The 22,006-nt window shown below is 46.7% G+C and overlaps 1 protein-coding gene and 2 long non-coding RNA genes across 4 annotated transcripts; 1 reads left to right on the top strand and 2 right to left on the bottom strand.

Annotated features, from left to right (window-relative positions):
- Positions 1-516: 516 nt before the first annotated feature.
- On the bottom strand, positions 517-2,349 carry Eif2balpha (eukaryotic translation initiation factor 2B subunit alpha). Its single transcript, XM_077669925.1, has one exon. The coding sequence runs from the start codon at positions 2,181-2,183 to the stop codon at positions 1,266-1,268; it is 918 nt and encodes a 305-aa protein (XP_077526051.1). The 5' UTR covers positions 2,184-2,349; the 3' UTR covers positions 517-1,265.
- A 325-nt stretch (positions 2,350-2,674) lies between these two features.
- LOC144137906 (uncharacterized) lies at positions 2,675-13,155 on the top strand. 2 transcript variants are annotated; one of them, XR_013315760.1, is made up of 3 exons: positions 2,675-2,941; positions 3,656-3,793; positions 9,659-9,824. It is a non-coding gene; the product is annotated as an uncharacterized LOC144137906 (long non-coding RNA). The 2 variants fall into 2 exon arrangements; XR_013315759.1 differs by lacking the exon at positions 9,659-9,824 and adding an exon at positions 10,851-13,155 and having other exon boundaries at positions 2,713-2,941.
- A 1,009-nt stretch (positions 13,156-14,164) lies between these two features.
- LOC144137908 (uncharacterized) lies at positions 14,165-17,694 on the bottom strand. The gene is made up of 2 exons (XR_013315761.1): positions 17,392-17,694; positions 14,165-16,713 (listed from the first exon to the last, which is right to left on the bottom strand). It is a non-coding gene; the product is annotated as an uncharacterized LOC144137908 (long non-coding RNA).
- Between the last annotated feature and the right edge of the window lie 4,312 nt (positions 17,695-22,006).

The raw sequence follows: 22,006 nt of genomic DNA, 5'->3' as shown, positions 1-22,006 counted from the left end.
GATACTGACAAATAAGTTTTTTTTTTTTTGCTGGCCCTTATTACATCACTCGCGCCCGAAAATGAAACACGTTGAAAGAGGATTGGTTTTAACGTTTCGACCGGGGAACCGGCCTTCGTCCGAATGCCCCTACTGCGTAAGTGTAGCAAGAAAATTGACAGTTATTCAACATTTCTTGTGTTTTTCGGTTAAAAAAAAAAACCTTCATGGCTGGAATGAAGCTGAGTGAGTCAGCATGCGGCTAGGTTTTTTTAAATCAGACAAAGTTGCATTCTGTCTTGATGGCCCCATTTTTAAAGCTGCTGTCTTTGCAGCCAAATATGAGTGGCCCCACCGCAGCAGCTTTTTTTTTGTCAGAATAAGCTGCGCAAAAAAAAATTTGTTCTTCGCCAGCTAAGAAAACTGCTTCCACCAGTTGTGGCTCCCAGTGCTACATTTACATTTGTCTAAGAATGATCCCGCAGCAAGACTAACTGTTGATTGCAACCATTTATTGCAATTTAACAAAAGTTCCTGAACAGCTCACACATTACATCAATTTTGTTCTGAATCTTAACACACTTGGAAAAGCTAACCGTTAAATCAGATCAGCTTAATTCTGTGAAAACTGGGTATGCCTGCACACGCAGTGTTGCAAGACTACTGTGATAGCTTTAAAATTGGTTCTGTAAAAATCTTTCACTCACCTACATTTAAATTTGGCACAAGCTTTAGTTTGCTGTCTGTTTTGTTTATTACCAGGATCGGCAACTACATTTACCTGGTTCTTCCAAACCTCAGATGAAACAATGTTTGCTTACTGGGGCAGCTTGCAAAGTAACCATCTTTGCGGTCTATTCGAACAACAGTGACTTTCAATGGTGGCAGTAGAAAATGCTTGGCTAAAGTCTGTAGTGCTTTATTGCGTCTTTTTTTCGAATGGGTAGTTTAGACAGTTGCTTCGAAAGAAGCCCTCGTAAGCAAAAATTATTTGTTTCCGAAATAACCACACACGTGTTGTGCCGACCAGGCCACAAACTGCAGGTTTCATGCAAAAGTTGCGTGTGAACGAACAAGTTCCGGTTCCAGCTCAATGCACTCTTAACAATTTTCCCAAGCTGAAACATACTATGTGCTTACAGCAGCTGTCAAGTATAAAGACATTTAACTCAGCTGGCTAGGCACAGTACGACACTGACACCGAACCAAGCACTTACGAAGCCCGTATTTAAACAGTCACAAAGGTTGCTTCGACACTTGTGCGCGCACACACTCCTGCCTTGAGCTCACAAATACAACTTAATAAGTTCATCACTAACAGCAGACGGCGTCAAAATACCCAGATCCGTGAACAAGAGCGTAATGTACGCCGGCGGCGTATAGTCGACCATCGGGTGCTCCTTAGAGAGGTCCGTTCCGCCGTTAAGCTTGTCAACAGGGTACTTCTGCTCGTCAGGCAAGTCTCTCTGGTTCAGAGGGTACTTCCTGGCAAACTTGAAGCTCTCGGCGAGCACGTACAGCGGAATGTTCTTCTCCTTGGTGCACACCGCCATTGTATAGGTGCCAATCTTGTTGATTATGCCACCGCTTTCGACGACGCCCTCGGCTCCCAGTAGGACGACGTCCACTTTCTCCAGAATGTAGCCGACGGCGGAGTCCAGGATCAGCGTCACGCTGATGCCCTTCTCTTCGAGGGCGGCGTACAGCAGCCGCCCGCTGTAGTCGGGTGCCGACTCCGTGACGTACACGTGAAAGTGTTTTCCTTCGTCGGCCGCCAGAAACAGCGTGTCCCGCACGACGCGAGAGAAAGAGTGCGTGAGGATGGTGCTTCGATCCTGCACGAAGGGGGCTGCCAGGGAGGCGATCTTGGGCCGCGCGGCGCGCATTTTCTCGAGGAAGGTTCGGCCCCGCGTGGACATGTTTGTCTTGCACTCGTCGATGGTGCCGTCCAGGGTGGTGAGCGTGGCGAAGCGCACGAACAGCTCGCAGGCGGACCTGACGCAGGTGATGGAACACTTGGCCGTGCACATGTCGCCGATGACGCGCTGCAGGTTGTCCTTCATGCCCTGGATGGTGGTGTAGTCGTCCTTTTCGATGAACTCAAGCAGCAGCTGGAGGGAGGCCACGGCCGGCGACAGATCCGAGTTGTTCTCCAGCATGGTCTCGAGCTTCGTGTGGTTGGAGTCGGCGCTTACGCACTCCATTCTGCCTGCGCACAAGAAGTGAATGTGTACACTTGGAACGAAATAATGTCAGGAGAAACTGGTGTAGTTGCTGAAATTATACAGCCACGAACATCACACGCAAAACATGCCGCGTTCGCCGGAGTGCATGGAGCAGCCGGAAGTTGTCAACTGAAACTTGGCATAGAGCAACGCTAGAGAAATAAGGAAAGGAAGCAGACGAAAGTCACACATGTTGTGCGAATACAAACCGGCTTTACTTGCACATTGTGTGCAAACTATTTGTTCGCACGTGACGTGCGAATAGTGGCACCCTTGTCTTTGAATGCGTTACCCCCGTTTCAAGCGTAAAGCGCTAACCACATGGAGCGATTTTTCCGGCGACGCGACGAGCGACGCGACTAGGATCCGCAGTCGCCGAACCGAAGTAGCTCGCCGAGGCAACCACATGACAGCGACTGCTCGAGCAAACCTGCCCTTCAGGAGAGGAATTAACCAACCTTCTGGGCGGGTGAGGAGCATCGCTAGGCGGATGTGACGTCACGTTTGCTCGCAGCGTTCCCGCGCGGTATGTTTACATTTTTCCGAGTGCTGCCTACACGGCGTACGTGCCGTAGCCATTCAAGTAGTCGCGTTCGACTTATGCGGTCGACGCAAGAATTCATAAACTGGCGATGGTTGTCGCCCTGTCAGTCGTCGTTCAACAGCTCTAGCGTCTTCTGGCACTACAGCTTTGCAGTTATCTGTGGGCGTTCAACTGTCCACCATCGGCCGACCAGGTGAGTGTTTTTTGGCGGGTTTGCAATCAGTTCGCATATCTCCTACTGCAAAGCTTGCTTTCTGCTCGCGGCAGTTATATTAGCGACGTTTACGAAATTCTTAACGGCGCGTTCTCCCCGTCTTGCATTATTGTCGCTGTTATGCTGCTCGTTCGCGTCTGTCGGCGATCGCGAGCTGTTGACGGTTTGTTGCACGGCGCGGAAACTCGCTCGCATTGCAAACCCGTCTCGCCCATGTATCTTTAATGTGGCGTCATTAACATCACTTGTTTTCCTCGACGCTTTTTCTAGACAACGTGCCTTGTGCTAACCGATCTTAATATTGTAACGAAAATGAACTTGCTGTACGATCTGTTGGTGAAGTTAGGAGCGTGACAGGTCCCTGTTGGCAAGGTTTTCGTGTGTGCGTGTGGTTCGTGAGGGCGTTGTAACACGCTACTTTAGCCTGTTGCACTCGTTGCTGCATCCAGCACTTTTGCTGTCAGGAGTGCCTGCCAAGGAATGCTTACGTCGTTATGTGTTTTCATCTCATCAATCGGCGTTCAATAACCGATGGAAATTCAGCGGGAACGACCCGGATAACGCAGGGCGGGCAAGAGCACTGCTTGTGTGGTCTTCGCTTTCGTTTGCCCTTTTTTTAGCCATCCTAGATTGTTTATTTACTGCTGCCTCAACGGTGCTTCATTCCTCATGTTCCATTTATTTCTCTTGCAGCATCTCCTGACTGCAGTCACGGTGCCCCTAGCCTGCCTGCAGCACTCATCCTGCCATTCTAGTGGGAACTGCCATTCTAGTGCAGGCCACTTGTCACAACCAAACGGGGTCCCGACTTTTCCTGGCTTCTATTTGATGGTATACTTTAGATCCACCAGTGCGTTCTCACTCCGTGTACATTTCAAGCGAGGGTTTACAGTAACACGGTAGTTGATAGCCATGAAGACAGCAGTGTGTGTACTAGAAATCAAGTTTAGTTATTTATGCCGATGTCAAAAAACCAACCTGGTCTATGCATCCATTCCAGCCTGACATTTTCAAATACAAGTCTTTCAGTAGCTAGTGAAACAATGAAGAGGTAGGGATAGCTCATGCACTGCTTAATTACTACCTTCATTTTTTTACTGTTGAAAATTTATGGATGATGCTATATGTACCACCTAGTGAAGTCCCACCAGAAATTGTTATATGCACTACCGACGTAGCACAATCTATGAGGTGGGCTGGCGTGACCTTCGTGCAAACAGCACCGTACGTGGTTTCCGTCACGACAAAGTTTGCACTGTAGTCTTGGGCGTGTAATGGGTTATGGCTGACCGCAGGGCCGTTTACAGTGCTTTCCAGCTTCCAGTGGAGGCAGGAACATAAATTACGTCGTCGGCCAGGGCACAGTACATGGTGTTAGTCAACATCATAGATATACCGTGCCTCGGATGGCCGCGTCATATATATATATATATTTTTAAATTTTACTTTTGAGTTTTGTGTAAGCAAGGATGTATCTAGTGCCCCTATGCTGTCTATCCTTGGTTTTTGTAAACACTAAGTAATATCGCACGGTAGCTTTATTCATCGTAATGAGATTTCTCAGGTGCCAGATTGCTCAGATCTCACATGGTTTCCTATGGCTGCAGGGATGTACAATGTCTTGGGTTCTATTCTTGGCTGCCGGGGCTGCATTGAATTTATAAAGCCAAAAAAAATAACCTTCTGTACACAATGTCTTGGTTTACGCTAAAGATCCTTGAGTGAGAGGTCTACCACACTGCCCTGTGCCTCATAGTGCGAAGTGACCTCAATTTACTCGATTATGATGCAATTACTTAATGCCTTCTCATGTAAACTCTTGAGTGCAAACGGGAGAAGATGCACCTACCTCGCCTTGAGCTATTAGACTAAGTTGCCTTTTTCGCACGACATCTAAGCTGTGTGAGAAAGCCATACAGGGCTAAGAATGTTGTAAGAAATGCCTCTTACGTGAGGCAGCTCATACATAATGTTTAAAAAAAGCGTGTCGCATTATTTTGCCGTAAGCTCTTTAAACGTTTTACACCCCTCCTACCGCCCTGCTTTTATTGTTAATAAAGGCACTTTGCATATGTAGACACAGGAAAATGAAGCAGAAAGACAAAGATATTTTTTTCAGCTGCACAGTGTCGCAGGCTATGCACCTGACGCAATGCTGTTTGTTCATCACGGTTTGCACTGTGCTTTGAAACAGTTTGTTACCAAGGTCCAAAGATTCACTTGGCTATTTCATGTCAGGAATGATACAAAGGGATCATCTGTGGAAGCAATGCCCATCTTATTCTTGTCCTTTTGTAATTTATGAGAGCTGCTGCAGCCAAGCATTCTATGGTATATTTATGAACTAGAAAATACATGGAAAAGGCAGTCTCTAAGCTGGAGGGAAACTATCGAGTAGCATATGCATTTAGTTTAAATAGTGTGGCGTGTTGCCCAACTGCTGGGCAACCGCATTAAGTTTATGCCGTGCTTGTGATTTGCTCAAGTATGTGAACTAGTCTTAGGCATTTACGTGTTGATAAAAGAATTCCGTGCTATCTTCATTCATTCACTGCAACTCGTTTGTGCTCATGGGGAGCATTCGGAATATGACCCTTAGCATGATAAAAATCAGAATACGCTTTACTCAGTTGGACTCAAGATATACCTGATCAGGACACGTCTACTCCTGAATGCTTAGATACCTGATCACATAAAAATTGGCCAACTTAACAAGCTGCAGGAAAAGAAGCAGCCCCATTCCTTCACCATAAAATAAAAAGAAGACAAGAAGAAACTATTTCACATTTGCAAAAGGTCCAGGCGAGGCTGTTGTTTCTTACGCTTTCAAGAATACATTAATACTGTTGTTGTTTTACAATATAAAGTGAATTTTCCTTACACTACTTAATCGACTTCAGTTGTTTTCCTTTCTGGGTGACCTATGAGACCAAAGGTGCAATGTAATTAGCAGTATGGTCATGTTGGTTGTAAACATGATAGAAAAGGAGCACAAAAATATGCATGGCAAAACTCAGGACTTTTGTTGTGTTGTTTTTCATTTATAGTTAATTTTGTTTTGTCCTATGGCACAATGCAATTCTCAAAACCAGCTTTCCTCAGAAACCTATTGAGCACAATTTTTCATACTAGGCAACATTACATGCAATGGCTGCACAGCACTTTCTGCCTGAATATAAATGTGGCTAAAAAATGTCTTAGTTATTTTGAAGCAGGCAGTTTTCATTGCCAGTCAGACAAAATGGGGCCAGATGCCATCTGTGCAAAACCGCATGTGACCGCACCATGGGAGGAGGAGGACAAAGATTTTATTGAGCCTTTAAAGGCCCCTTAGGGGACGTGGTGACCGGCGTACCGGTGTCCGCAGCAGCCCTCGCCGTCACCACCCGCTGGGTAGACAGGTCGAAGCTGCCCAGTGCCTCAGCCCAGTGCCCACCGTCTGCTAAGAGAGGATAGGGGTTGTGGGGACAGTTCCAAAGAAGATGGTCCAGTGTTTCCACTGCTCCACAGGCCGTGCAGTTGGTGGAGGGGTAGACGGAAGGATAAATACGGTGCAGGTGGTAGCGACATGGGAGGGTATGGGTTTGCACCAGTCGCCATAGCCGTTCTTCCCTGTTGGATAAATCCGGGTGTGCGGGGGGGAGCTGGCGGCGTGAGAGGCGGTAATGTGCCGTAATGTCTTGGAAGGTCAAGAGACTGTCCCAAGCTGATAGGGCTCCGTGAAAGGGTTCGAGGCTAGGGCCTGCTTGGACGGTATGCTCTCGAGCGGCCCTATGTGCTGCCTCATTTCCCCCCACGCCCATGTGGTCTGGAGTCCAGATCAGCTTTATTTGTATGGTAGGAGGATTTTTGAGGAGAATTTTGAGCGCCAGGGGCGAGATCATGCCTCTGGCGTAATTTCGAATGGCCGTTTTCGAATCCGAGATGATAGTGATAGGGGGCGGCCTATGTGTAAGGGCTAGCGCGATAGGTGACCGGTAAAAAGTGCAAAGGCTCATGGGTACGTTGTCTGCTCCAGCCACTTTCGGTTCGAGATCTCGCCTGGCCTCCCGTACGCCGGCGGCTTTCACGCGCGTGTGTGCGTGTTGTTTATTTGTCACAGAGTGCTAACCTTTCAGAGAAGCCCCTAGTAGAATTCATTGTTGTTACACATTGAATGTGCGATGCATGAGCGGTTTTTTTTTTTCAGTGGAAACAGATAAACAACAAGCACAAGCGTGCGTGAAAGCCGTCGGCATATGGGAGGCCAGGAGAGCTCTCGAACCGGAAGTAACAGAACTCCGCGGGAGCTGACAATGCACCCATGAGCATTTGCACTTTTTACCGATCATCTATTGCCGCCTCTTCCGCCTCAGTGGTCAGTTGGTGCGGTCTGTTAGGGATTTAAGAGGAGGAGTGTTGGGATGGTTGATTACTACTGCGACAGCGTATGCATCCTGCCATCGATAGCAAGCTGCGTCCACGTAAACCGTAGTGGGGTGGACGGGGTATTTCTCTGTAAGTGCTTGTGCTCGTAGTTCCCTAGGCTGCTTGTTGAAAACAGGGTGATATTGCGCGGTAAAGGGTGGATAGTGAAGGAGCCATGAATGTCGGCTGGTACCGGGAGCCTGTCATCACAGAGGATAGGGGCTTTAAGGTTAAGAGTAACAAGGAGAGTGTGACCGGTGGGGGTGGATGAGAGCCTATTTAGCTGACCGATAAGGTGGGCTTCAATGAGTTCCTCCGCAGTATTGTAAATGCCGAGTTTCTCGAGTCTGGCAGTGGTAGTGCTCTGAGGGATTTGTAGCGCCGTTTTTTAGGTCTTTCGAATGAGGCAGTTGACTTTAGAGAGTTCGGTACGCGAGGGCAAGAGATACGGGAGGGAGTAAGTGAGAAGGCAGAGCCCAAATGCCTGTATCAGCCGGATACGCTCCGTTTCTTTGAGCCCCTTGTTGCGGGCAGCAATCCTGCGGATGAGGGCGATCGTCTGATTCACCTGAGAATTCAGCTGTGCTAGGTACTTAATGTTTGCGAAATTGCGCTGTATGCAGAGCCCAAGTATTTTCAGGACTTCCACTTGGCGAACATCCCTACCATCAATGCGGACCTCAATGGTGGGTGTCTGGGCCGGGTTGCCGGTTGATTTGGCGGGGTGGATTAAAAGCTCAGATTTTTCAGGTGAGCATCCAAGCCCAACTTGCGCGGCGGCGGTAACTAAGTCAGCTCCCTGTTAGAGAACCTCCTCGATTTGAAAGTCGCTGCCTCTGGTGGTCCACAGCGTAATATTATCGGTGTATATGCTGTGGAGTAAGCAAGGGATCGCGGCGAGCTTACTGGGAAGGTGGATTAGGGCAATGTTAAATAGGAGTGGGGATAATACTGCACCTTGAGGCGTGCCAATGGTTGGGAAATGGATAGTGTCGGATTGTAGGTCACCGAGCTGAATAACGTGAAATTGACGTGAACCTTTTTCCTCCTTACCTAAAACAGATTTCCTTTTTTGTTGTTTGATCCTGTTTACAGCAAGCCCTTTTTTGTAGAGAAAAGGAACTGCCACCTGAAGAAAACCACCTCTGCTTCAAAAATGCACTGATCAAGATTAGTATCATACTACAATGAGAACATATAAATGTTAAAATGTAAAAAATTAGCCATATACACAAATAACTAATGAAGTGTGCCGCTGCACAAATTTGTTTTCAATACATAAACAAAGGAGTGCTTCAAAGAGAAAGGACAAGAAAAAGGGCAGGGGTGTTTTCTGGTCTGCTTCACTACAACCTAAAATGATGCTTTGGCTCTCGGTAAGATTAAGTACACTATTTATATGGTACTAGAAAGTGTCCAAGCAGCATTTCTGACTCGCCCCGTCTTTCTATGAGCATTACTGACAGTTTCTCTCTTGTTGATCGAAGAAAGGAGTGAAATGCGCTGAAAGCATCAAATCTGCATTCGCACCGTTCAGTTGCATGGTCTGGCTCATTAACAAGGAACCACACGACAAACAGACGTGCTCACACGTCAGCTCAGAGTTGCGTATCGAGAAATTCTGGGTGAGCTAGAGAAGCTTGCCAGGTCTTGCACTTAAACATCAGTAAAGCATGCATTATGCGACAAACCAACGACGACAGAAATAGCTACCTTCATACTGGGCAAGTGTTCGAACCACTGTGGCGTGTTAACGCCGCGATCAGAAAGTTGCCACGCCAGTTTGACAGCCCTGGCGCGAATCGTGTGTGTCAGTCCGGCCCACAATTGAAGACTTCCGCGTTATTACTGTGATTTGTGGCAGCCAGATTGGTGGGATCGACCCATGGATGATCGGTCAGAAGCAGTGACAAGCAGCCATTTTGACCCTCCGAACGCTTGAAAGTACGTGTAAACATAAAAAAGTGTTGCTGACTGCAGCTAGATAATGCTATATCGGTGGTGGGTATAGCACTTCATAGGTTGTATTCACTGGTGTGGCCTACAAGTGGGCGACCCTGTGTGTGCGCCGCCATGTATGTGCCGCAGCGTCTGTGATACGTCGGACTCCATGAGATTGCGGTAATGGACCTTTTTCTATTAGCAATCTGCACATGCGCGGGCTGGTAATCCGCCATTCTGGACACTCGTCTCGGGCAAAACAAACAAAAGGGTGCCCCCTCCACTTGTTGCTGGGGTAGCAGCTATGCTTTCTAGTGATGCACGTTTTTATTCCTTCTTTTTCGACAGCATGTGGTGAGTTGTGCGTGCACACAAAGGATTTCAAAGGAAAGGGGTGAAGACTTGAGGTTGACCACGGTACGAGCACATGGCTACCAGCAAGGGGGTGAGCGGTGCAAGCATGGCACAACTCGGGAGATGGCATCACGTGCACTGGCTTCATTTAATATAAATATAGAATATAACTATAAATTGGCGTGTCACTGTTGGCGTATCAGCTGAATCACTGTTCCAGAGGAGGCTGGAACAACTGCGCTATTGGCTCCGCTTGTTCCCAGGCTTGGGTTGCGACATCAGTGTCCTGACCATAGGCGTGCGCAGGGTTCTCGATTAGGGGGGGGGGGCGAAGTCTTACCTGAGCCCCCCCCCCCCCCCCCCCCCCCCCCGGGAACTCCCGACCTCCTCCCACTGAAGCCTTAGCGGTCGAAACGCAGTGGAAAGACGAGGAATTGTTATAAAATTTTTATTTCAATGAAATGGAATTGCAACACCTACAAAATATTTCTGGGCAGAAGTTTTTACTTTCATGTGTACCATCGGCAAAGGGGGCAGGTCCCAGGGCGGATGCGGCATCAATTTCACAACACGCTGCTGAAAAAACTTCCATTCTCCCTAAAGCACAGAAACATATGACACATCTGTCTTTTGTAAACTGCAACGTGGTACCCGTGCGTACCGCTCGAACGCTAGCTTTTGAAGTTCGTAAGAATTTAAGAAGGTAATATTGTATGTTCTTTTTAAATTCTTTTTACGCGGCTATTTTGCTCAGTACTAGGCACATTATTTGCGAGGAAAAGTAGCTGCAAATATGAAAATTAAGTGAGAACGTGTTTCTCACAGCGACCTGCTTTTGGTCCCCGCCTTTCCGGGGCTGAATGTAAACAGCTTTTGGAGGGTAACATGAGGGTTCTTCGGCTGCCATGGTCGTGAAAGCACACGCGTGGTCGACTCATAACCCTACGTGACAGGTTCAATTGAGTTAAGGCATGGGGCAAATTTGGCGCCCCCCTCCAGAATATTAGGGGGGGCGGCCGCCCCCCCTGCCCCCCCTGTGCGCACGCCTATGGTCCTGACAGCACCACACCTAGCTTGCTCATCCCAGAGCTTGCAGTCTCCTCCTGATGCATTTTTCTTGCTCTTTGCTCCGCCTCCTTTCCATCTTGAGGTTCGTGCCTAAAATACTCTCATCATGTCTTTGCAGCACCTGCTGACTGGGCTCTAGCCTGTGCCTGCTGGTGAAGAGAAGTTTGCTGTGAGACGAGGGTCTTGACGAGCACGTAACTCCTGTTGTTAAAGTGAAGCTTTCAGGACCTCACTGATTGCATTCAATGTGGCTACATAATGCACTGCAGGAAAGCTAACTTTACACAGTGATTTTCACAAAGCGATGAGGATGATAAGCAAAAGCACATGCACCTCAAGAAAAAACGCTTTCCATGGTCATAATGGAACCAGTGTCCCTTGCATTATGAAACCATTGTCTGTCAGACTGCGCCCTTCTGATACGGTCAAAGCAGTTTAGATTTTGGACTTTGACTCAAGCCGCAAGAGAGAGAGCGAGAATAAACTTTAATTAAATGCGCAAAATGCTTCAGAGAGGTGTCCTCATTCCAGGATGCCTTGAGCTCAAGCCGCGTTGACAGTCCTTTTGATCAGGCGCAGCTGACCTTCGAGGCCGGAGCTGGCCAGAAAGCTTCGAGTTAGAAAGGAACATCAGTTTCTGATCAAAAACTTTATTTTTACAGTTATGATGATAAGAATCGGGGGATGCATGTGGTTTTTCATTGAAACTGTAGATATGAAATTTGTTTCTGTGTAATACGACTCTATTCACATTTATTTGGATTTTTATGTTTGATTTTACGACAGCCTTTATAAAAGAACTGCTGGGGGGGCGCAGCTGAATAAAGTACCAGTTAACTGTGCGCAAGTCAAGGAGTGCAATAATACTAGCATTATCATTCTATCTGGTCTGTAGCAGAAGTTACAGCCATGTGAAGTTTGGGCCTAGAAAATGGGAACCAGGAAAACTGGTGTTGCCGTCCAGGCCCAAACTTCAAACAGCTGTCACTTCTGCTACAGACCATATATAATGATAATGTTAGTCTTATGGCAGTCAGTCCTTGATTTGTGCACAGTTCACCGGTACCTTGTTCAGCTGCATCCCTCAAGCAGTTTTTTTACAAAGGCTGTCAAAAAATCAAACATAAAAGCCAAATAAAGTTTAATGTAGTTGTTTTACACAGAAACAAACTTCATATCTACAATTTCAATGAAAAACCACATGCATCACCCAATTTTTATCGTCCTAACTGTAAAAATCATGTTTTTTTTTTTTTTTAAGACCAGGTGCCCACTTAGAAAAAACGAATTTGAGTTTTTTGGTAGACAGCCCGGTAAAAGACCTCCCAAAAGCAAAGATTGTGGTGTGTTTCCACCATACTACTCTAAGGTGCTGGTGGCAACTGCCCTGGATGAACTGCTTTTAAACTTTATTTCAGGAAATGAGTGAAGATCAATCCCCTTTTACGGTGGGGTGCTACATGAATGGTTCATTTTTAGCCACTAGATTCAAATGTCATGTCTTCATCCTCTCTCTAAGGGGTTTTGGCACCTCCCCTTAAGGGTGATTGACCTTGACTTGTGACAGCCACGCAGCACTTATTTCATTTGTAACGTCATGGCAATTCGCAGTCCCACTTCCAGTTTGTTTCCTCCTACTGTGTACTGTGGAGTACAGACTACTGGGTGGTAGTAGTGTCGCCAGCAAGCAGTCCTCTAGCTCCCACGTTGCTGTTCATCTATACCATCCAGCCACACGCCTGGTTGATAAGAAAGTACAGTGGCTACTAAGACTCCCAACCCTTAATTTTGTCCATTTGCCGTATTCTTCGTCTCTGTTCAGCTGCGTGGGAAGGTTCAGCCGCAGCTGCTGTGCTCTTCTATTGCTCAGTCTCCTATCCAGAGAGTTCCTCTCCACAGTTATGTGCAAATCTGTGGTTGTCAGTTTCATCATTGCTCTCTGTTACTTGTTCTGTCATGTGTTCATTAGTTGCTGTAATTAATTGCAAGGAAAAAAAACGTGCACGCTTTTGTCTTACGACAATAATGGCTTTTTTTTTAACGTTTCTTGAACTGTTAAAAAAAAACACCCGGGGCCTCTTGCTAGTGCATCAGACCCCCTTAGAAGTAGCGATTAGTTAAAGTTCACGACGGGTATGAGTGGGAAATAGCAAGGGAAAAATAGTGGGTCGGTATATGAAATGCAGGAGTGTGTCCCACACTGCCTCCGCTAAATTAGGTGGGTAGGAGGGACGCAAGAGATCATTTAAGGAATTTGGTTGTAAGTTAGTGGGAAGGGTGTCTAGGAGAAATTGTCTTTCAGTTTAACTCAGTTTTCTCGCGAGGGATTTCTTGCTAGATTGTCATCTGAGCTTGGACGTTGCCTGTTTCAGCTATCACTTACTTGCATGCTGTTTGGACTTTTGATTGCAGTGGCTTTGAAACTTCGCCGCTTGATTTTGCTCGACGAAAGCTTCGCGTTCAAACTGTCGTCGTCATTAGAATGTGAGGTGCACCATTTTTGTCTAATTTTGCATCTCGATGCACCGCTATCCAGATTCAAACTAATGGTGTCACGGAATAGATGTTGGTTTCACACCGCGAGGGTCCTGATTTGTTTCTGACTGCAGGAAGCGTTTTTTTTTTCTGCACTTCTTTACCCACGATCATTATCATTGTCAGAGAAAGTTGGCTTTTCTGTAATGCCTTTTTGGCATGGCATATTCCACTGGTGAGACATAGAAAGTTTTGCTTTAAAATCAGGGTCTTCAAGCACTTTTGGTCCAGTGAGTAGCAATCTGCACGTATTTGTAACCATACAATACTGAGTTAGCACCCTTCGATCCTTCCTGTCTTGTGCCAGCAGTCTCGTCATCCAACACATGAAAGTGCCCTCGACTTTTGCCCGCAATTTTCACTTATGCCTGACCCAATAACTTTTGTTGATTTCCAGTGTTGCGCATGTCACATTTTCATTCAGGGTCACCTTGGGGCAGATAAGCGCCTGCTTGTATTTTTATCAAGTGGTTTTAGCCACGGCGCATACTTCGCACTCTTGTGTGAGCAGCATTATGGTGCCTTGTTGCTTGTCCAGCAAGTGATGTGATGCCATGTCAATAAACATTCTTCAGTGTTTGTGATGACTTTGGTGTTTTCTTGGCTTCACTTTCATATAGTGAGAGTTGCTATCCATCAAGAAGCATACACTTACATATGCTAGGTATTCTTATTTTTTTCTTAGGAAGACATTTACAAAGTTTCGTTGGCAACACAGCATAACATCAAAACAAATAAAACCAACTAAAATGGCAAATGTGGCATATTTTTAAAATTAATAAACTGGAAAAACAACACAGCACGAGAGAGAGAGCACGAAAAGTGACAGCACTGCCTGTTGGTACCATTCTGTTGTTTTCATGCTAAATATTTTCAAATAAATAAATATGCAAGGAATGCAGTTGAAGTAGGGTAACTTTTTATTTGAGCTTGTCTCTTGGACATACAAGTACATTTCTTGAATCGATTGCTGGATGCAATTTTCGATATTAGGCAAGCACTGGATTCTCGAATGGACACAACAGACATTTGTTCAATTCTTATTTGCAATTGCATTGTGCAGTTTAACCCGTACAAAACATTTCACCAAAGTCCAAAGCATTGGTTTAGGTAGAACCAAAAAAATGCCTGTGTGCCAAGATTTCGAAGCATGTCAAAGATTTATAGGTGGCCTGACTTAACCTATAGCCCTACACTGCAGTTACCCTTCATAGCTGGCCCAAGTTATGCTGAGCTTTTCCTCGTGAAACCTAAAAAGTTGAATTTTGATGTTTACAGCTACGCTGTGCAATGTATAAGCCTAGCATAATTTACTCTTCAGTATTTTTACTCTATCCAGGTTTTATGTTAATTACACCACAATAAAAGTTTGCAGCCAGTGTTCAATTGACGAGCGTCAACCAATTCAGGTTGAAAGCACAAAATGCTCTAACAGAAATCGCAGTCTTCACATGTGATCAAATACGTAGTTCTTTAACACTAAACAAGGCTACTGCAGAATGCTAGGAGCGTAAAATATACTCGAGGTGCAGTTGGCCAGTGTGTAATTTAAGCAGCATTGTTTTAAGACAAACGGGAATTGGTGAAACAGCCATGAGCTTCTGACAGCAGCTATCATCGTGACTGGCCAATTCACCTGAGTGGGGATGTTACGGCTATGTGCTGGCCTAATGAATTGCCAAGAAATTTAAAACTCATTGTATGTCGGGTTGCTTGTACCTGTGGACTTTTTTTCAGTTTAAGGTCATAATGCGCTCCCTGGGTCCACCTTTAGTCAGCTAGACCCACTGAGCTATAGTGGTGTCAAGGATGTGGTGCTGGACTAGCACTAGGGATGTCCTGGGTTTGATTCCCATGTGGTTTGAACTCTTCCCAAAGTTTTGAACTCAATCCACTCTTTGCACTGCCGGCCGGTTTAGGAGCTGTTGTGCTAGTACAGACAGCGGATAGTGGCTTCTTAGTCAATGGGCCACTTATTGCTTTCGCGTTGATAAGGTAGAGTTTTCAAGATTGTGTGTAACGGTCGGTTACACTTGCCACATTTAGGGTGCTTAAATCCGACCATGTGCAAATTGCAGGCCTGTGATAAATGGGTACAGGTGATTATCTAGATGCATAAAACTGCGCCTACTGTCAAGGCATGCCGTGAATTTGTTGGTGGAATGGACATTTACAAACATGTATTCGCATGATTTCCACTGCAGCATAAAAAATTGAGGTAAAAAAGGTGCATTGTAATAAAAGGTGCATTGTAATTTTGCAGCTCCAAAGTAGTACACTACATAAGACCAGCACTGCTTCCCCTTGTGGTGCTTTGGACGGCTCACAGCAAAGTCCACTAAGCATCAGAATCAGCTAGTGCTTGATGTAGTTGCTACATCTATTCCCTTTGAAACGCAAGCTGCTGGACACCAGATTTCCCTACACTAATAACATTAGAATTGGGTTAGAAAAGTGAAATGAACTGGAAAGCTGTGGGTGAAAAGTATGATCAACGTGACAATTCCAACAGGGACAAGACCACCCTGTTTTGGGAGCTTTACCCCAAAAGACAAAGGCACTTGGCAACGAAAGGAGCCCCAGCTGAAAACAGAGCAAGGCCTCATGGCTTGTGGAGGGTGCTTCTCGTGGTAGAATATAACTGCCTGTCATCATGCGATTTCGACTGCCCAGGAGTCTTCACCACCACTGTGGTGACATTGAAGGAAGGTGACAGGAAAGTGTCCGCAAAGTCGCACATCAAGGCTACTATTCCTGTTGACACTGGACAGATAAGAGCCAAAATTACAACTAAACTAGTTTTCTGCACAAGAAAGAGGTCACTTTCTTGTTTTGCCAAAGCTAAGAACATGCCCTTAAATAATCCATGCATGACATATGTTCATCACAGATGGGTTTGGGTGTACCAAATTATTTGTTATACGGAACCTTTTTTCCCCGCACTGAGCAGTGCGAACTCGCAGGAAGCAGTTTTATTTCGTGTAAGGCATTTCTAAGAGCAACGCAATCACTTTGTTGTCTGTCTACTTTACTCATACTATCAATTCGTAAATTTATACCAGCAAATAGAAAACAAACAGAAAGAAGAACACAATTTAGCGCACGAGATATCCCCAGCTGTCCATTGCTTTGACACTCGCTGAAAGATTTGTAATGTTCAAGCTGGCATAGATCTGTAGATCGTTTGGTTTTGTTTTCACTGGCATTTCCAGTACACACGCTGCTGTCTTCATGGCTATCCACAGCTGTGTTAGTGTAAACACTCGCTTTAAATGTATGCAGAGAGAACGCAGCAGTGTATCTGAAGTATACCATCAATTATAAGCCAGGCAAGGGCGGGAACCCGTTAGGTCGTGACAAGTGGCCTGCGAACATCAGTTCCCACTAGAATGGCAGGATGAGTGCTGCACGCAGGCTAGGGGCACCGTGACTGCAGTCAGGAGATGCTGCAAGAGAAAAATGAAACTTGAAGAATCAAACAACGTTCACGCAACAGTAAATAATCTACGACGACTGAAAAGAAGGGCAAACGACAGAGAAGACCACACAAGCACTGCCCCTGCCCTGCGTTGTTATCGGGGTCGTTCCGCCTGCATTTGCATCAGTTATAGAACGCTGAGTGGTTCACTATTAAATATGAAAACACATAACGAAGCAACCATCCCTTGGCAGGCACTCCTGGCAAGCAAGAGTACTAGATGCAGGAAAGAGGTGCAAGAGGCCAAAGCAGCGTGTTACAACGCCCTCACGAACCACACGCGCCCACGAAAACCTTGCCAACAGCGTTCTGTCACGCTCAGTTCGCACAGCAAGTTCATTTTCGTTACAACATTAAGATAGGTTAGCCCAAGGATAACAAGCGATGTTAATGACGCCACATTGAAGAAGAGACAAAGAAGCGCCACGGGCGAGACGGGTTCCCGCGCCGTGCAACAAACCGCCAACAGCTTGCGATCGCCGACAGACGCGAACAGAGCAGCATAAACAGCAACAATAATGCAAGACGGTGAGAACGCGCCGTTAACAATTTCGTAAACGTCGCTAATATAACTGCTGCAAGCAGAAAGCACGCTTTGCAGTAGGAGATATGCGAACTGATTGCAAACCCGCCAAAAAACACTCACCTGGTCGGCCGATGGTAACTGGTAACCGGCCGATGGTAACAGATAACTGCAAAGCTGTTGTGCCAGAAGACGCTGGAGCTGTTGAACGACGACTGACAGGGCGACAGCCATCGCCAGTTTATGAATTCTTGCGTTGACCGCGTAAGTCGAACGCGACTACTTGAATCGCTACGGCACGTACGCCGTGTAGGCAGCACTCGGAAAAATGTAAACATACCGCGCGGGAACGCTGCGAGCAAACGTGACGTCACATCCGCCTAGCGATGCTCCTCACCCGCCCAAGAGGTTGGTTAATTCCTCTCCTGAAGGGCAGGTCTCGAGCAACGGCTCGAGCGACTGAGGATGGCGATTTCAATGTTGCCGCACACACGCGCTTGGTACGCTGGTTGTTTGCAAACATTTTTTTCTTCATTTGTCACGTTCCTTTCCTCCGTGACACCACCTTATTACCGCTTTCATCTCCTTGCATATTTGACGTTCATCAGCAACTTCTACCAGCCTGTCAAGCTGATTTTTCCATCTTTTTTTTCCCCCCTATTCCCACTCATCAAATGGATGCGTGTGAGTGGTGTGTGCGGGTAATCTGTGATAAACGCCAGTTCTCTCACGATGTACTGGACCTTTTGGACATCACATGTTTAAAAATCCAACCAGATCAATTTATTTTGTTTTCCTGCACCGCGCACGGGCCAAAATTTTGCTAGCGCCTAGCTCGGATTTGTCATACGACCCGGCCTGTTCTGTGTCTTACAAGTTGCTGTAAATTAGTAAGAGATACACATGTAGTGAATCAAAAGGTTTTATTTTACTATGCACCTCGTGAGGTTCAACGCTTCACAATAATTGGAAATGAGGCAATAACGATGGATATTTCTTCACGGAAATGTATTATTCGCTTATGAATGCTAATTGTACCCCAGATGCCCTTAGAGGAGCCAAAATAATAATTAGGAGGTGATGGGATGTAGATTCGTTCTAGGTGAGCAAGCAATGGACATGTGCCTTGTTTTCTTTTACATGTATCGGCATGAGGTATCCGAAACATTTTTTATTTTGACATAGGATTGGTGGTAGGTCCCCGTATTCCGGGGACCAGTAGGATTTTGTGCCACGCTTGCCTTTTAAAGCGAAGCTGTCTATGCCCCAGTGATGGCGTATGTTGCGTTGAAAACGCCTTACAGGAAAGCCAACTTTCTCTGCCAATGATGATGATCCTGGTTAAAGTGATAGAAAAAAAAAAAACGTTTCCTGTGGTCGGAATCCAACCTGAGTCTATCCGATCGTGCCATCATTCCCGACACGGTCGAAGCAGTTTGGATTTTGAGAGGGATGCATGGACGCGCGAAATTAGACAAAAAATTCAGGCGCCCTCCGTCTAATGACGAACGCGAAGCTTTCTTCGTGCGAAATCAAATGGTGCGAAGAGTCAAAGTCAAAGCCACAGTGACCAAAAGTCGCACTACGGGTGAGTCAAGTCTCGAAGAGTCTAAGTCCAAACCGTCTGCGAGTCAAAGTACAAACTCGACGTCAACCACGCAGTACCTCACGAAGAAGCTCGATACGTGTTGAACTGTCGTCATCGTTAGACGAAGGGGCGCAGAATTTTCGATCACCACTTGCTGAACTTACCTGCCCACATTCCTATGGGACGTACTATTTCATGACCGACTTGCTTAAAAACTATCGTTCATCAATATAATATGGTGCGCAGGTTCATTAAAGGGGCCCTGAAAGGCATTTTGAGCACACTAAATGAAGTAGCGCAATCGTTAGATTGGGTCGTCAAGGTCATCTGGGCCAAGTATTACTCTTTTACGCGCAGCGGAAAGCTCACACTTTTGTTGCAAAGTTTGTCGCTTTTTTCTCACCCTTTCCTTCGTGTTTTTGGACGCCGCCATCTTCACATGTCTACATCATCGATTCCCCGATGTTCGTCATGAGCTAGACATCCTGCTATTGGGCGGCTTTTTCACGCACTTCCGGCAAAGAGATGAGTCGTCTGCTCAGCGTCGACTGGCCGGCTGATCTGCCAGCGTAGTGCCGGAGTGCTTGGACATTTTACGACAAACGAAACAAGTGTAAACAAACGCTTAACCGTTCGTATTGAATGCAACACGGCCATAACACGACATGGATATTCTCTTACCGGAGTACGTCCCATAAAGAAAGCGTTGAAGCCCCGTGGCACTTCTTTCGTGCAATCGCAGAGAACGCCCTGAGCCGAATGCCCAGGTTTGCGGATACATTTTTTCCCACTTCAAAACAATCCAGAGATGCGTTTCGAACGAACACAACGTCACAACATGCGTTGCAAGTCTGAACCGCGATTGACAGACGATGGGCTGCCTCCTCCTGCCCCTCGTAAATTCGGCACTCACCTCGCGCGCGGTTTGCGGGGACGAACAGCAAGTCACTTAACTCTGGCGCGCAAGCCGAGATGGCTTTTAGCCACGCACACTGCACATACCCCATGCGAGGTTGAGTCGTACGTCGCTCGAGAAAGATAATCCAGGCCATGGGAAGCACTATCCACCCGCAGAAGCACAACGTCGCATTTCATCGCGAAACAAAGGCGTCCACAACACACACACCATCGCCTCCTGTAATGCCAAACGCATCTCGCACTTCCAAATGAGAGTGAGTAGTATGCCTGCAGTGCCCATATGCCGCGAGGTGGGGCCCCAAGCTGAACCGGGATCACGCAACCGTAACTGACCTCTGGGGCGGGTTGTGCCTTGTTGCCAAGGCAACCGATGTTTGAGATCGTCAAAGAAAGGCGCTCGCTCCAGCGCTAGGAAGCTCAGAGCCGCGCCGGAGCATGTTTAGCCAACGTTGCCGCTCTCCACCACGCGTCGCCCCAAGCTGAACTGGTCACATGATTGAAGCGTTTTGTGCACGGGTTCTGTATCGGCTTAAAATGTCTTTTTCACATGGCGCCGGCAGGAATTACCACCACCGCAAAATAAGACCCGGCACCAGCGGGGCCACATCTGATACGGCGCTTTTTGGATAAACAGTGCGCGGTGCATGAAAGGGACCGAGCGCAAGATCCTCCCCAGCGGCTGCGAGTTCGCCGCCGATTAAAAGTCACGTGCTGCACTGCAGCAACGCACACCGCGAAAGGGCAAGGCCAGGCCACCGCACACATGCGGCCAGATTTTTCGTTCGCTTATCCATCCTTGAGCGGAGTGCGGAATTCATGGTGTCAACAAAACTTGCCCGTAGCAGACGGCGGTCGGAGGAGCGTAATGCGGAAGTACGTCACCGCTGACTAGCGCAGCATCATGGGAGGCAGTGCTCGCGCGCCGTCAACAGTTGAAAAGAGGAGGAAACGCGGCGCGACGATAATGCGCGGTTTTCGATTTACGATTTCTCAGCTAATACTCATCGCTTTAACAAAATTCTTACGGGAGGAGATTGCTAATACATTGTCTTATTTGGTTGCATGTAGATCCATTCATCGGCGGAAGGTATTTCAGGACCCCTTTAAAATGTTCTAAACGGCGAAGTTGACTTATTTTAGGAATATGTGACATCTGTACTGAAATAAAAAATAAAACACTACATCACCATTTCTTCATAGAAATGCACGGGGGAGCTTAAAAATATATTTTTTACAAATTAGGGTGACGTTCACATCAATATTAGGCTTAGCCACGCCGTGAAGCTTGTAATTCAGATTACAGAGGTCAAACAGTATTTTTTCAAAGTGTACTTGTAAATAGTTTGGTTATGAAATACGAACGCGAAGATTTTAGTTCGTCTGGTTTGCCCTGGATGGCGCTGGGTGCCTACACCGGCATCCAGAAGCTCATAGAGTCCTCGATAAACACGCACCGGGGTTGCAACCAGCGTGGTGTACAGTGCCCCACGACGGTGCGCACCGGCACGGAGCGTTGATCTAGGACAAACTGATAGCTTCATACTACCGCTTAATTTAAGCGGTGGGATATAATACAATCGCACAGGGTAAGTTACATGTAGCATATTTTGTCGGCGGCAATACCTATCGGATTAGCGGAACAGTTCGTGGCGATCCCGCTGACGTGCAAGCCCTGTGTTCGTCCTTTCAGCACTAGTATAATGCTTACCGAATGGCCGAATGGGCAGCATAAAAATGAAATAGACCTCATAATATGCGATAACACTGGCATCGTGCAGAATGGGGAAGTGCTCGGAAGGGTGAGGTGTAGTGACCACCGTATGGTAAGATCTCGAATAAGGCTAGATTTGGGGAGGGACCGTAACGAGCTAGTACGAAAGAAGCCGATCAATGGGCTAACAGTAAGACGTAAAGTTGAAGAATTCAGGATCACGCTGTACAATCGATATTCAGATCTTACCGAGGAAGCAGAGTTTACGACGCAGGAAGCCGGCGACAATCTGACACGCATTATCACAGAGTGTGCAGTAGAAGTGGGGGGCACGATGGCCTGACATGTGATAATAGTAAACTTTCCCAGGAGGCGAAAGATCTAATTAGGAAACGGCAAAACATGACATTCTCCACCTCAGCTGACAGAATAGAACTAGCGGAGCTTTCGAAGTTAATCAATAAGCGTAAGACAGCTGACATACCGGAAGAATAATATGGAGAGGATAGAATATGCTGTAA

The sequence above is a fragment of the Haemaphysalis longicornis genome, unplaced genomic scaffold (assembly GCF_048455015.1).
Source record: "Haemaphysalis longicornis isolate Haplotype H1 unplaced genomic scaffold, Haemaphysalis longicornis Haplotype H1 scaffold_5, whole genome shotgun sequence".
Taxonomy (NCBI): Eukaryota; Metazoa; Arthropoda; class Arachnida; order Ixodida; family Ixodidae; genus Haemaphysalis; species Haemaphysalis longicornis.
This window is presented reverse-complemented; position numbering and strand designations above follow the sequence as displayed.